This window comes from Aspergillus aculeatinus, assembly GCF_003184765.1.
Source record: "Aspergillus aculeatinus CBS 121060 unplaced genomic scaffold BO66scaffold_68, whole genome shotgun sequence".
NCBI lineage: Eukaryota > Fungi > Ascomycota > Eurotiomycetes > Eurotiales > Aspergillaceae > Aspergillus > Aspergillus aculeatinus.
The window spans coordinates 139,993-152,660 of record NW_020291537.1 but is presented as its reverse complement, the minus strand read 5'-3'; the positions used below and the strand labels follow the sequence as shown (position 1 = coordinate 152,660).

Sequence of the window (12,668 nt, the reverse complement as noted above, 5' to 3'; positions counted from 1 at the left end):
CCGTGCTGACGCAAGGAGGCGCAGCTGACGCATCCAATGGATGACTTGCGGACAGACATCTCATGTAGGGCGAGAAGAACGAGGGGAACGGCTTACTCTGCTCGAGAACTTGATCTGATAAATTCCCACAAGAAGAAAAGAGATGAATAGATCAAGTCGAAGACAGTATTACTCGAAGGTCGAAGCGGATGCGAAGGAATGGGCGGCAAGGGGAAAAATCAGATGTAAGCGCGAAGCTTTAAGGCTAGGTGGAAAGGAGGCGAAAGGAAGGTGGAACACTGGTACACCAGTTGTGTCGGTTGTTGCAAAGGTACGTGTGTGTGTAGGAGCGAAGTTTCAAAGGTAATCAAAGGTGTGTCGAAAGAAAAGAGAAGCAGGTGATACCGGGTATCAACAAGTAGCTGCTTTGTGGTCAACCTACCCCAATCTACTTGTGAGGATTGGATGAACGGAGGGAGGGGGGAAGGAGGAGGAGGGGGGGGAGAGAATGCAGAAAGGAAGAGAAGGAAAATGGTGGAGGAAAGCGAGCGAGGCTGAAGGACGGGAGCGAGAAAGATTAAGCTCAGCCGGTAAGGGGGGAAGAGAGAGAGAGGGAGGGAGGGAGGGAGCGAGCGCGCGCCTGAGAGGATGAAGACCGAGACACTGGAGAGGAGAGGAAGAGAGGGAGACTGAGGAACGTGAGTGCTGGAGCCAGAGGGAAAAGAGGCGAAAATTGGGCAAAGGGAAAAAAAAGAGGGGCCAAATTAGGGAAAGGTCTGTAACTTTGCCAGTCGGTAAGATGGATACTCGCTGGATACCCGCTGGATACCTTCTTACAAGCCCCGAGTTAAGCGGGCAGGGGAAAGGAGGAAGAGGGGAAGGTTGAGGAACCTCGTGCTCGATTGGAGTCCGTCTCCGACTGAGACGCTGAAGATAGAGAACTTTTCCTCCTTCTGGAACATCAGGAACACCAATTGACCCAGTGTGAAGGTTCAAACCATCAGCAAAATTGCATCAATAAGGGGGCAGTGGAGGTTTTGGTCTGGTAATGGCGATGGGCGAGTTCGAAGTCATTTTATCATTGGTTGTCGAGTTGAAAGAGGATCCGGTGGTGCGGAGCCCAGGCTGACCAATGGTACTGCCCATCTCCCACCCTCCCCTTTTTTTTTTCCCGGCTGTGAAGGATCCATCAGCAGTGATGAATGAATGGCCTTAGCCATGAGGTTTCCACCGCCCGCTTGCCTTCCTCGAGTACCTATTCTATGAGTTACCTACTAGATAAGGACAGTATTATTTTGATCATGGGTACCTCATGTGATATGCTCATGACTCGCGATGCTGCTCCATAAAGTACCTGCCAACACCATATAGTACAGTACATGCTCCATGGCTGCAGTATCTTGAAATATCTCATTGAAGTTCTCATCGACTTAGTATCGGGACTGCTATCAGTCAAGTCAAATAAGCGAAACATGCAGGACCAGTAGGCAAGCTACTGCATGGAAGTGTTCCTGGTGCTGCCGCTGGATGGCGTCTAAGACCTTAGTAGTCTACTACCTAAGTTCTCATGCATACGAAGTACAGTACGCACATTACTTACGCACATTACTAGTCGCCCATCGACCAAGGAAGAGCAACCGACTCATGAGACTTGACGAGACTACGGTAACTCACCCCCGGCCATTGTTGATTATTAACAATCAGATAGTCACCAAGTCGCATGGATTAATTTCCGGGTACCGCAGATCGACTGACCACGAGTGTTGGTCTCCAAATTCAAATACTACTAGGTAAGTAATCTTGACCAACATCTTTCAGTCCAATCTACTTGTGCATCGTCTCCCGGCAAGCAGCCATTCTACGAGTATACAGATGCATATGCGGGTGTGGGGTCTCTCCATCTCTTTGCAGATACGTAGACTAGCACTGTACATTGGAAAGGGACATGGCAGCAACGAGCAGGAGAGGGTAAGAATAGCCCGGTAGCTTAGTCGAAAGAGACCTGCGTTTCAAGAGGTGCCGCCACCCAGGAAGTGGGTGGGGATTTGGCACCACACTTTGCGCGCCCCGATCGCCAGGTACAGTCCAGAACCGTTGCGTTTGGACGGTTTCATTGTTGTGATTCACCCCTGGCTCTTCATCCCCTGGTGCATTGATGCATGACATCATGCAGTGCCAGTATACGTATAGTTGTTGGCTGATGCTCAATGTTTTTGATAGATGCTGTGTGAATTCCTCAAGCAAGAGTGTTGCTGATACTGGTATTTGAAGGCGCTTGATGGAATACGGAGGGACGATTACTAGTCTCTCTTAGTGAGGTACCGTATGCTGTAAGCTCCACTCCCCAACTGCCCCGTCGATCGCTTCTCCGCACGAGGAGTTGAGAAAATGGGCGAGAAGGCATGATGCTGATTCCAGCCAGGCTTGGGTGAGTGAGACGCCCTCCTTCCCTGATAGATCGTCAGATATTCCTTCCTCGCCTGATACATGTTTTGAAATGGCTTCAAGGTTTTGATCCAGACTCCCACCTTTTGTACTCAACCTGCTACGATTGAGAGACAGTCAAACCATCATGTTCCATCCGTGTTTCTGCTTTCCCAAGGAGAAGCGGAGCAACAATCCGAGCCAAGATGAATCTCCCGCCGAACCCTACTGGCACTGGCATCCATGGTTCGACCATGGACTAATAAACGACTAGTCAGCTTCTTCGTCGTTCCAATTCACTGTGTGGGACGGTAAAAGATCTGGTTTCTCCGGGTTCCAGAAGAATTGGACATTCTCGTCGCAAGCTGCGCGGTGTGATCGACCTTGCAACACCATGTTCAGGGTCTTGAATTAATCAATCAAGCTTCAGGAAAAGGTCTGTCTCAGTGTGCGAATCCTCAATGATCCCAGTGCTTCGGGCGCCTCTCTAGTCTAGGCATGGTCGTTCTCTTCAGCTCGTGGAGGGTGGCCAGACTATTGAATTGGTTTCCACTTGGCCTGGCTCAATGCGCTTGGCGCATCTTCTTCAAAGGGTAAGTCGGATTCTCCGATGCCTACTCATCTCTATCGATACACTATTGTGGGCTCAGTACGCAGGACTGAATGCTAGGATTGATTATCTTGTCCCAAGTGTCAATGCTTACGATCAGCCTATCACTAAGATAGAATGACGCCTACTTAGTATTCTCGTATTATCTACCAGCTTGCCCCGATCAGATCCATTCCGGGGATTAGCCGACGAACTGCCATGATAGTGGTGCTTCTCAGCGAAACATTGAAGAGCCGCGCGATGACATGCTTCTCTGCCATATCTGCCATATCTAAGCAAATCTCATCGTTCTCTCTTTCCTTTCTACTGTACATGGTCAACGCCATCTGAAATGGGCTTGAAAGTGCGGTCAGTGGGTTGCGCCGCATCACCGGAGGACAGCAGCCTTAGGCCACCTACATACAGCCCAAAAACCCTTTCTAAGGTAGGGTTCCGATCCCAGATCGGCCATCGACTGGCGCCAATGCCGCCCGATCGCTGCGACATTCGCCTCTCTGGAAATTTCACCATTCTTTCTCTATTCTCGACAACTGTCGTTACATCCATTATTCAAGAACAGCCCGTGTCGCTCGTTACCCGGCTTAGACCCATCCTATCCAGCATCTACATAGATTGAAGAAGTCGCTCACAACCGAAGTCTCTCTCAAGATGCACGAGATGTCTCATATGGGCCCTCGGGGTAAGGGTCCTGGTCCTACGGGGGAAATCCCTCGCTACCCCGATCTTCGCGCGCGCTCACTCAGACTGATGTGATATTCCCCCAACGCTCTCTACAGCCTTCAACCACGAACAAAGTCAAGACACGGAAGCCGAATATGACCGTCTCCGCGACCTCGCGCGCCAGGAGGCTTCCAAGCGCAACTCATGCTTTCAACGGGTATTTGACCTTCTTCACCTTTGCCTAGATGATCTCGCTCGCTACCACCTGCACAACTTTCTGCGCCAATCCACTCTCCCCTTTAACTACAATCAGCCAAATGGAGACTGATCCCTGAGACCCCCCAAAAAAAATATAGTCCCAAGAAGCATACACCAGCGGCGACGGCGCCCGGGCCAAAGAACTCTCGGAACAAGGCAAAGCCCACGGGCGCAAGATGGAGGAGTACAACAAGCAGGCCTCCGAGTTCATCTTCCGCGAGAACAACGCCGAGGGGCGCGTCGCGCCGGACACCATCGATCTTCACGGGCAGTTCGTCGAGGAGGCCGAGGAAATCCTAGAGGAGAGGATCCGCTATGCGAAAAACCACGGGCAGACGCATTTACATGTGTAAGTGCGAATTGCCCCCAACCCCCCCCGTCGCTTCTTCTCTCGGACGATCTACCGGCATCGTGCTCGCCAACTTGGACGTAAGGGAGAACATGAAGCTAAATCTTTCGTGTCTTTCTAAAACCTCCCAGCATCGTCGGAAAGGGCAACCATTCCGCCAACCACGTGCAGAAGATCAAACCCCGCGTGGAACAGGTCTGTCGCGAACTCGGGCTGCAGTATGCGACGGAGGAAAACGCCGGCCGCATCTACGTGAACTTGACCGGCGGACCCGCCGACATGTCCCAGGCGCCGGCGCATCACTACCAGCAACCCCACCACCAACAGCAGCAGCAGTACCCTGGTGGTGGTGGTCAACAGCAATCGCACCAATACCCGCAGCAGCAGCAGCAGCAATACCCACAACAACAACAACAGCACCAGCAACAGCAAGGGGGTAACCAGAATGAGCTCGAAGAGGTTGTCAACGCCGTTCTCCCCAGAATTCTGCGCAAGCTGGAAAAAGCCTGCTGTGTGGTCATGTGAGGAGAATGATCGGCTTGCGACCTGGATATACGGCGTGGGCATTGGCCCGATTTCGATTTTGGACATAAGATACAGTAATGTTTTTGGATTAATACGAGGGCAGCTACTGGTGAATGAGATTTGGATTGTTGTTGGATATTTGATAATTCCTGGAGGGAGCGGGGTAAAGAGTCGTCATGATTTCATCCACACAACTACCCTGTCCCGTACTCTTGCAGGTAGCAGATAAAGAAAGATCTTCGTAATTGATTTGTTATCACGTGTGCAATCTCTGATTCAGCGCTGCTAAATAGACAAGATCATGTATGTTTCTCCATTATCTCTCCTTGTTTGAACCACCACATGTATGTCCGAGCTCCATCGTCTAATTCGACGGCCTGGGATTATGTCGGGGTTTGTGGCATGAAATAAGATGGCCAGTTTCCCCCCTCCTCCTATTAATTGGACTCTTGAGGTTTCCCTAGTGTGGATTCTGTGATCTTGTTGAGAATCGCACGAACCATGGCGCCATCGTCGCAGGCCCCGTGGCCATCGATCTCGGTGATGAGCGCCAACGCCTTGTCCCGCAGTTCGCGGACGACGTCCCGCGTGTGCGCAAAACTGCCGGTCTGCTCCATGTACGTCACCGCGTAGCGCTTGACCTCCTCGTCGGTGGTCTTCTGCTTGAGGATGCTGAGCAGCTGGTGATCCCCGGGTCGGGCGCGGATGCTGTGGATGATCGGGAAGGAGAACTTGCCCTCGGTGAGGTCCTCGCAAAGGCCCTTGTTCTTGGTATAGGTGCCGCTGGAGAGGTTGAGGTAGTCGTCGCAGATCTGGAAGACCAGGCCCATGACGTTGACCAGACTCACGCAGTCCTTGCCCGCGCCGCTCTCGGCCTGCATCAGCTTCACGGCCAGCCGGAACAGCCCGCCCGTCTTGTTGCCGACCATCTCCAGATACTCCTCCTCGGTGGGGCAGGTCAGCGTCTCCCGCCAGAACAGGTCCATGCCCTGGCCCCGGTGCAGGTTCAGCAGCTCCTGCACGTAAATGTCGATGGCGGCCGGGCTGTGCAGCTTCTGCACCTCCTGCAGCGCGAGGAAGTACACGTAGTTGGCCGAGTTGATCGTCTGCGCCGTGCCGTAGATGTTGTGGGCCACGGGGATCCCGCGGCGGAGGACCGAGTTATCTTCGACATCGTCGATTCTGTCGGTCAATGTTTTCCACAGGTCAGTTTTGTTTACGCGGATGGCTTCTGATTTTTCTTTTCTTTTCTTTTCTTTTTTGCTTTTGCTTTTGCTCTCCCCGAGGAAGCTTTCCGTGGATATTGGTACAGAAAGGTGGAAGCTTACAGTAAAGAGGCAGTGTGCAGCATAGCCACCACCTTGGTGATGATCGTCAGGCTCTCCGGGGGCACGTTCAGCCATACATTGAAGGCGTTGATGAGCTGTCGGCGAATGTCCTTGCCCGGGTGCTGAAGCATATAGTCATAGGGACCGAGCACGATCTTCTCGTTCTCCGGCGACCATTGCCCGTCCTTGTACTTGGTGCCATCCACACTGGACCGGTTACGAGTATGCGTGCGGGACACGTTATTGGGATTCGTCGAAAGGACGCCATCGGCTGCTGTTGTCGATCCAAGCCCCCGACCCTGCTCGGGGATCGCTGTCAAGTCCGATCCGGGCATGCTGGGTGGACCCGCTTCAACCCAAACATCGTCATTCGTGACCGAGCTCGAACTGGGTTGGAGGAGAGTGGTCGGGGCTGGCTGGAAAAGTGGCTCGGAAGGCATCTTGTTTCCCGTGCGTCTCAAGACGAAGGTTGCTTTGCTGTATCCGCTTACTTTAGGGGGGGTTGCTGAAGAGGATAGAAGTGGGAGTAAGCGGAGGAGCGGGGGGGGGAAAGCACTCCTTTTTTTCTGTTTAAATCTTGTGGAATTTTACCCCGACGTTCTATGACAGCGAAAATGAACACGAGAGGCAAAGTCCTGCATACTGACTCGGAGTCAGTTGATTGTGAGGTAGGTTTGTAGAAAGCCAGATTGGGTCAAGTAAAATGTGAAATAAGAAAACCTAACCCCCTGCGCGAACAGTCAGACGGGTCGGTTTTTTGCTGCATGCATCCAGCAGTTGTTGCATACCCGCGGAGAAGAGAGAGGGGAGGGGGCAATCAATCAATAGGCGGAGTGAATAACCAAAAAGTCTACGGCGGGGGATAACGTGACGTAGTGTCACATGTCGGGTCGGACAGAACGGGAGGAGTCACGTGGTCGGGCTCGTTCTGGCTGGGGAGAAACTCCGACCGAACGGGCCTCAACCTTGCCGCGTGCTTGTCGGTCGCTGACACCAGCACGCACAGTAACACTACATCCATCCTGCAGTGTGTTGTTAATGTTGTTAATTGTACGACCCAAGAATCAGAAAGCGAGTGGCTGGTACAGGGCGGAAAATTGCCCGGTTCCGCCCGGACGACTTGCTCAGGAGGGCAAGAGTCAACAGCTGCCAGGTGGTGCTGTGATGTAGTGATGCAGTGATGCAGTGATGCAGTGATCAATGATTCAATTTGCATGTCGGCAAGACCGAGACGTCACAATTGAGCCCCATGCCCATGCCCACCCGCAGGATGCGCTTCATCAATGGCGTAGCTCAGCTGAATCGCAATACCCCAGCCCCCCCAGTTTGACATCATCTATCTACTGCACTAGACTGGGCGCTAGTCCACCACAAGGAGCCCGTGTGAAAAAGCACAGCTGCTGGACAGGTCATTGGTAGAGAGCAAGTGGTTCCCGGGACAACGATGGGGATGTTGTTGTCAAATGTGGGGAATCTTAAGGCTGGCGGCTAAGAAAGTGACTTAGTGACTGACTTAGTCTAAGGCTCTAAGTAAGCATCGCTGACCGTCTTCCCGTCAACAATCATGTTTTCCCGGACGGTTCGTGCCCACCGTCTTTCTTTTATCGTCACCAATGCTTTCTGGAACTAATTAAGGGCTCCATTCTCCAAGCGTCTGGACTCGATCCATTCTATTTTCTATTTCAGCTTTGAAGCCCTTTGGACTTCTTTGAGGCAATTTTTAGAAAGATCGTACCTCTTAGCCTTCGACCATCTCTACACTACGCACGCTACGTTCCGCTACGCTACACATCAAATCATCAAATTGTACCCGATCGTCTTGGCCCAAGGGTCTATTCTTCTTCACGGGCCCGTCGGTTGATCAAACGCTTTGTTTTTTCATTTATTTTTTCGATTTCCCGTTTCCTCCATTGTCTTCTTGGGATTTTATTTCTCTTTTTCTCCATTTCTTCTTCTTCTCTCGCCCCTTCCTTCTCCCGTCCTTCTGTGCTACAGAGTTATTGGAGTTTCCGTTGCGCCTTTTACCCTTCCCTGTTCACACCACTCATGGAGGCATTGCTGGCGCATTCGTTTGACTATCTCTCTTCATACGAGCCAAGCAAGGTCCGGAAGGGTCTGCGACAGGTGGAAGGGCTCCTCGCACAGATCTGTTTGTCCAAGTCGAAACGACCGGCGTCGGACAAGCGGCGGTCCCTCCTGTCCTTTGGAGCTCCGCAACCCGTGCCCAAGTCCCTGTCCGAACTCAAAGATGATCCGGCTTTCAGGGAATTCTTTAAGCTTCAGGAAGGCTTTCAATGGAATGGTGAGTAACACTACCGCCCCTGCATCCATGCATGTCGCAACATCCATGATGCTGATTTGCTATCCACAGTCGCAATGCGCCTGGTAACATGTCTCGAGCATCTACTTGGGCGGGGCAGCAATGGTACCAACGACGCTCTTATTGTTACCACCCTTGACCTCATACAAGGCGTGCTTCTACTCCACCCGCCCTCGCGCACGTTATTCGCGCGCGAGATATACATGAATTTACTCCTCGACTTGCTCGACCCCATCAATTGCCCAGCCATCCAATCAGCGACTCTTCTCACCTTGGTCACAGCTCTTCTGGATCACCCAGCCAACACACGCACCTTTGAGGAACTCGACGGTCTACTCACCGTGACCTCCCTATTCAAACAGCGGGCCACTTCGCGCGAAGTCAAGCTGAAGCTTGTGGAATTCCTCTACTTCTACCTGATGCCAGAAACTCCGATGATTCCGACAAGCCATTCTGCGCCCAACACGGCCGTCATGGGTCATCAGCGCAGCCCCAGCAAGCTTGGCGCAGCGCAAGTGTCCAGGAGTGTCAATGTTCCGGGGGCGTACGGCGGCGGCAAAGCACATCGGGATACGCGCACCACCGACGAGAAGCAAGCGTTACTAGGGAGACATCTGAACAATGTCGAGGATCTGGTGGAGGATCTCAAAGAAACCGCCCCCTTCGGCGCCACCGTCTACTAAACATCATTTTCGAGCGACAATGGGTTTCTGCGTTCTTGTGTTCTGTTTTCAGCGACGGAGCTTGCATGGATTTTTACGGTATCATGGCTGGGTTTTGCTTAATCGGCTTATTGGGGTTTTTTCCTTCGACGGTCATGTCTTTTTCGCGACTTGGTCCATTTTCCTATCTTCTTCTCTCCTTGGCTATCAGGGCCATTTATGCCATTTCCCTGTTCTTTTTTTTTCCGTCTGGCACGGTCTTTGGATTTTCGAACACCATTCCTCTTCTTTTATTATTCCCTGGTCATGTCTCTCCTATGTTTTATGGCTTTTTAGCATGTGCTTACGATGATGTCTTTCATGTGCCATGTTTGCGATCGGCGCTCGATCTCCCAGCGTCCCCAGCTTCGAATGAACGAAACCTGAAACAACAAATAGTTCAGTGTTGGTGGAGAAACTCATGTCCAGTTTAGTGTGAATCTGATCTGACGGGCGCATGGCTGGCCCCGTGTTCTTCCTCGATAATGTACGTGGCTGGACGTTGCAAGCCAGTCTTTCTGAGTAGAAAAGTCGATGCTGGGCTGCGAGTGTACTAGCGTTGCGTTGCATCCTAGTTGACTTTCAATCTTGCAAGCACATCCGCACCATTGACCTGGCTCAACCCAGTTAAACCCCCAGTTATGATTATATCGCAGTGATGGGACGTAAAACCTGCAGCGGATCCTCGGATCTACGTACAACCATTCCCACACCCAGCCTCTATCCTCTAACCCCAACCAAGATTCGCGAACCACCAACAAACCCATTCAATAATCACTCTGAAAATATTCCAGCTCGAGTTGCTTCGAAAACAGGTCCTGTCCCGTCAGCAAACCGGTACAGCAAGAAGGCTCGTCCAATCGGCGCAAAACCTGATTCCGGATTTCCTGCTGGGAAGTTACCTAGTATCAATCCCGCCGTCCCAAAAACATGGCTTGCCCGGAACAAAGCAAATGAAAGTCAACGACACGCAAGCCAAGAAGTAAGCTGATTCATCGCTGACTACAGATACAGTTTTGCCGAAAGGCTTCTGAGTTGAAGGGGTCTGGGATGTTGGTTTATGGTTCTATCGCGAGATATATAGATAGAGGTGGATGATTGGGTTGGGGTTTGGAGGGGTTCGGTGCTGACTGTAAGGTACGGTTCTTTCAGTTATTCTTCCAGAGTTGCTGTTTACAGTAACTACACATGAGGGCCCGGGACTTCTAGTAATATCCCGTCAGGTCGGATTATTGCTCACGCGGTTTACACGACCTATGGCTTTTCTGGGGGAGGGAGGGACAGGGATAGACCTGGTGGATGGATACATTATCCTTTTCTCCTTTGCGGATGGTGCACATGGTGCACGGGGCTACCTTGATAGGCTTTCTTGTCAAGTGGAGAGCGTAACGGGTAGGCACGGTGCCACTTTGTTTAATTCCTACGGAGGAATTCGTGCTTCAGTTTTACTGTTTATGCTATTGGTTGTGGTTGATTGGGGGTTTTGCTTCCTGAGAGATCACTGGGTACGGATCACTGGGCGTGGGTGACAAGTTGGTCTGCTCTGGGCTCGAGGGATATCAATTCTGGGAGGGTGGAGGCGGGGGGAGAGGCTGGGCTGATGAGATTAGGTAGCTAGTGAAGTGGACATAGTATATGTGTTGTCGTGGATGCAAAATCGGGTGGACGAGGATCGGGAAGTGGTGGATGTGGATGGGTTCTGGGTTAATGGGGCAAGGAAAGAGGGTAGAAGATGAGTTGCAGATAATCACAAAGATGGCTTGAATAGGTTGGGGAGGGCTTGTCTTGAGTATAATTCTGTATCTTTATGTCTAGTAGGCTAGGTAAACGTGCTTCTCGGCGATCGGGTGGTAGAGGGGGCTAATATGGTACAGAGAGAGTGGGTTTGGTGTAAAATCGTTTCTTCTTTCTTTTCGTCATACAGCTCTAGAAGAACTTCAACAGTCTTTCGCGGTGTTGCACAAGGTTCTCATGGCGTCGCAGCAGCTGTCCCAGCCGGTCGCGCTTCCAGCCCATCTTCTCGTCCAGGATCAGGTGCGTGTATGCGAAGACGCTGGCGTCAAATAGGCCCGGATTGGGCCGGTCGAAGAAGTGCACGCTGTCCCCGAGGAGCGTCGACAGGGCCTCGAATGCCTCGCCCGCTTCCGCTTCGAGCGCGCCGGCGTCGATATAGGTCGATGTCTTCAGGAGCTCGGCGCGCGCAGCCTGCTGCAGCTGCAACGCCAAAGCGGCCCGGACGGCGGGGTTCGTGGTGCTCGCGTCTACATAAAGACGTCGCGCAACGGCGTCGAAGTTTTCGCTGTCAACATACAGGGCATACAGCTGGAACGAACGTCGTCTGTTAGCATAAGGACTCGTGCGGGGCCTGCCTCCGCTTGTCACCACACGCCAAAAAAACACATACCCAGACATTTCGTATCCGGTGGTCTAGCAACGATGCATATACTTCGAAGCGCGTGTTCAATTGTTGCTCCTCCTCACAGTGCACTTGCTCAATGGCCCATTTTTGGAGCTTGCTGGAAGGAATCGGGGCGTTGTTGCCGACGGGCAGGGCGGGGAGGAGGAAAGGAAGGGCGCCGGTGGGCGATGCATGGTTGCTGGACGGGACGATGTCGAAATCAATGCCGGCGAACCGCAGATATGCCTAGAACACCACAGACGAGCGTCGTGAGCGACAATGCCCGACTTGAGGGGAAGATTGTTGTATGCAATTACCTGCCACTTGAGGCATTGAGGGTTGAAAGACGGCCTCCCATGCCTAGCGCCGGCGGCATCTGTGAAAACAAACAACCGATTTCCCTGTCGATTGGACCAAGAGCAGTACGGAAGATCGTTGGCAGGATAAGTGACAAGAGGGAACTTGTCGAAGATGCGCTTGACTGGTGCAGGGACGGAGAAGAAGTCTCGAGCGCGCGCCGCCGCAGTGGCATTGTCCGGCGTCTGGCCGGGGGCTTCACGGCGTTCCGAGGTCATTGGAGCAGGAATAACAGAAGAAACAGAGGAGGAGCGATGTCGATGAGTATTTAGGTAGATTGTAAGCTGGTCCCAGCTTCAGCTTCAGTCAGCGAGGTGTATTACGCCTAAAGGCAGGCGAATCGAGGAATGGAGGATCAGAATCGTATCCAACGGAAAGCATCGCGATGGCCCTCGGCATAGCTGCGAAACAATAAACTCCGGTGCCAAGCTAGTTATTGCCTGAGGCACTAAGGCACTAGAGGGGTGAGTGCCTGAGGTTGCGGCGGGCGTCTCGGCTTATCCTTATCGATCAAGAATTGCTCGCTTTGACATTTGCGCCCACCGTCCGCATTTCCCCCGCATCTTCCTCTCTTTTGAATCTTCCTTCTTGCCTGCGGGGCTGTAGTTCGATGACGACAGCACAACAGAGCGCGACGAGCGGAGTTTCGATGGCCCTGGGCTTATCACACGGCGCTTGTTCTCTTCATTGTCTCCCAACTCTCCATATCCGGAATCTGTCGCTACCTGAGTAACCGACCAGTTCGCACTCTCTCGAAAA

General features: G+C 52.3%; 4 protein-coding genes across 4 annotated transcripts; 2 read left to right on the top strand and 2 right to left on the bottom strand.

Moving 5' to 3' along the window:
- Nucleotides 1–3,521: 3,521 nt before the first annotated feature.
- Nucleotides 3,522–5,024, top strand: BO66DRAFT_218238 (Smr domain-containing protein). Its single transcript, XM_025642652.1, has 4 exons — nucleotides 3,522–3,692; nucleotides 3,790–3,890; nucleotides 4,030–4,280; nucleotides 4,412–5,024. The coding sequence occupies exons 1-4, from the start codon at nucleotides 3,662–3,664 to the stop codon at nucleotides 4,803–4,805; spliced, it is 777 nt and encodes a 258-aa protein (XP_025498942.1). The 5' UTR covers nucleotides 3,522–3,661; the 3' UTR covers nucleotides 4,806–5,024.
- On the bottom strand, nucleotides 4,921–6,240 carry BO66DRAFT_395740 (FPP/GGPP synthase family protein). Its single transcript, XM_025648292.1, has one exon. The coding sequence runs from the start codon at nucleotides 6,206–6,208 to the stop codon at nucleotides 5,243–5,245; it is 966 nt and encodes a 321-aa protein (XP_025498941.1). The 5' UTR covers nucleotides 6,209–6,240; the 3' UTR covers nucleotides 4,921–5,242.
- A 1,468-nt stretch (nucleotides 6,241–7,708) lies between these two features.
- On the top strand, nucleotides 7,709–9,636 carry BO66DRAFT_384221 (cell division control protein 14). The gene is made up of 2 exons (XM_025646088.1): nucleotides 7,709–8,435; nucleotides 8,505–9,636. The coding sequence occupies exons 1-2, from the start codon at nucleotides 8,180–8,182 to the stop codon at nucleotides 9,134–9,136; spliced, it is 888 nt and encodes a 295-aa protein (XP_025498940.1). The 5' UTR covers nucleotides 7,709–8,179; the 3' UTR covers nucleotides 9,137–9,636.
- Nucleotides 9,637–10,965: 1,329 nt separating this feature from the next.
- Nucleotides 10,966–12,262, bottom strand: BO66DRAFT_384219 (putative mitochondrial outer membrane protein (Sam35)). Its single transcript, XM_025646087.1, has 3 exons — nucleotides 11,870–12,262; nucleotides 11,559–11,798; nucleotides 10,966–11,476 (listed from the first exon to the last, which is right to left on the bottom strand). Exons 1-3 carry the CDS (start codon nucleotides 12,125–12,127, stop codon nucleotides 11,081–11,083), a joined length of 894 nt encoding a protein of 297 aa, XP_025498939.1. The 5' UTR covers nucleotides 12,128–12,262; the 3' UTR covers nucleotides 10,966–11,080.
- Between the last annotated feature and the right edge of the window lie 406 nt (nucleotides 12,263–12,668).

Coding starts and splice junctions, on each gene's coding strand:
- BO66DRAFT_218238 (XM_025642652.1), top strand. CDS start 3,662: ATGCACGAGATGTCTCATATGGGCCCTCGGG. Junction 3,693..3,789: donor GTCTCATATGGGCCCTCGGG/GTAAGGGTCCTG, acceptor CGCTCTCTACAG/CCTTCAACCACGAACAAAGT. Junction 4,281..4,411: donor GGGCAGACGCATTTACATGT/GTAAGTGCGAAT, acceptor AAAACCTCCCAG/CATCGTCGGAAAGGGCAACC.
- BO66DRAFT_384219 (XM_025646087.1), bottom strand. CDS start 12,127: ATGACCTCGGAACGCCGTGAAGCCCCCGGCCAGACGCCGGACAATGCC. Junction 11,799..11,869: donor CTCAATGCCTCAAGTGGCAG/GTAATTGCATAC, acceptor GTGGTGTTCTAG/GCATATCTGCGGTTCGCCGG. Junction 11,477..11,558: donor ACCGGATACGAAATGTCTGG/GTATGTGTTTTT, acceptor CGTTCGTTCCAG/CTGTATGCCCTGTATGTTGA.
- BO66DRAFT_384221 (XM_025646088.1), top strand. CDS start 8,180: ATGGAGGCATTGCTGGCGCATTCGTTTGACTATCTCTCTTCATACGAG. Junction 8,436..8,504: donor GGAAGGCTTTCAATGGAATG/GTGAGTAACACT, acceptor TGCTATCCACAG/TCGCAATGCGCCTGGTAACA.
- BO66DRAFT_395740 (XM_025648292.1), bottom strand. CDS start 6,208: ATGGCTGAACGTGCCCCCGGAGAGCCTGACGATCATCACCAAGGTGGT.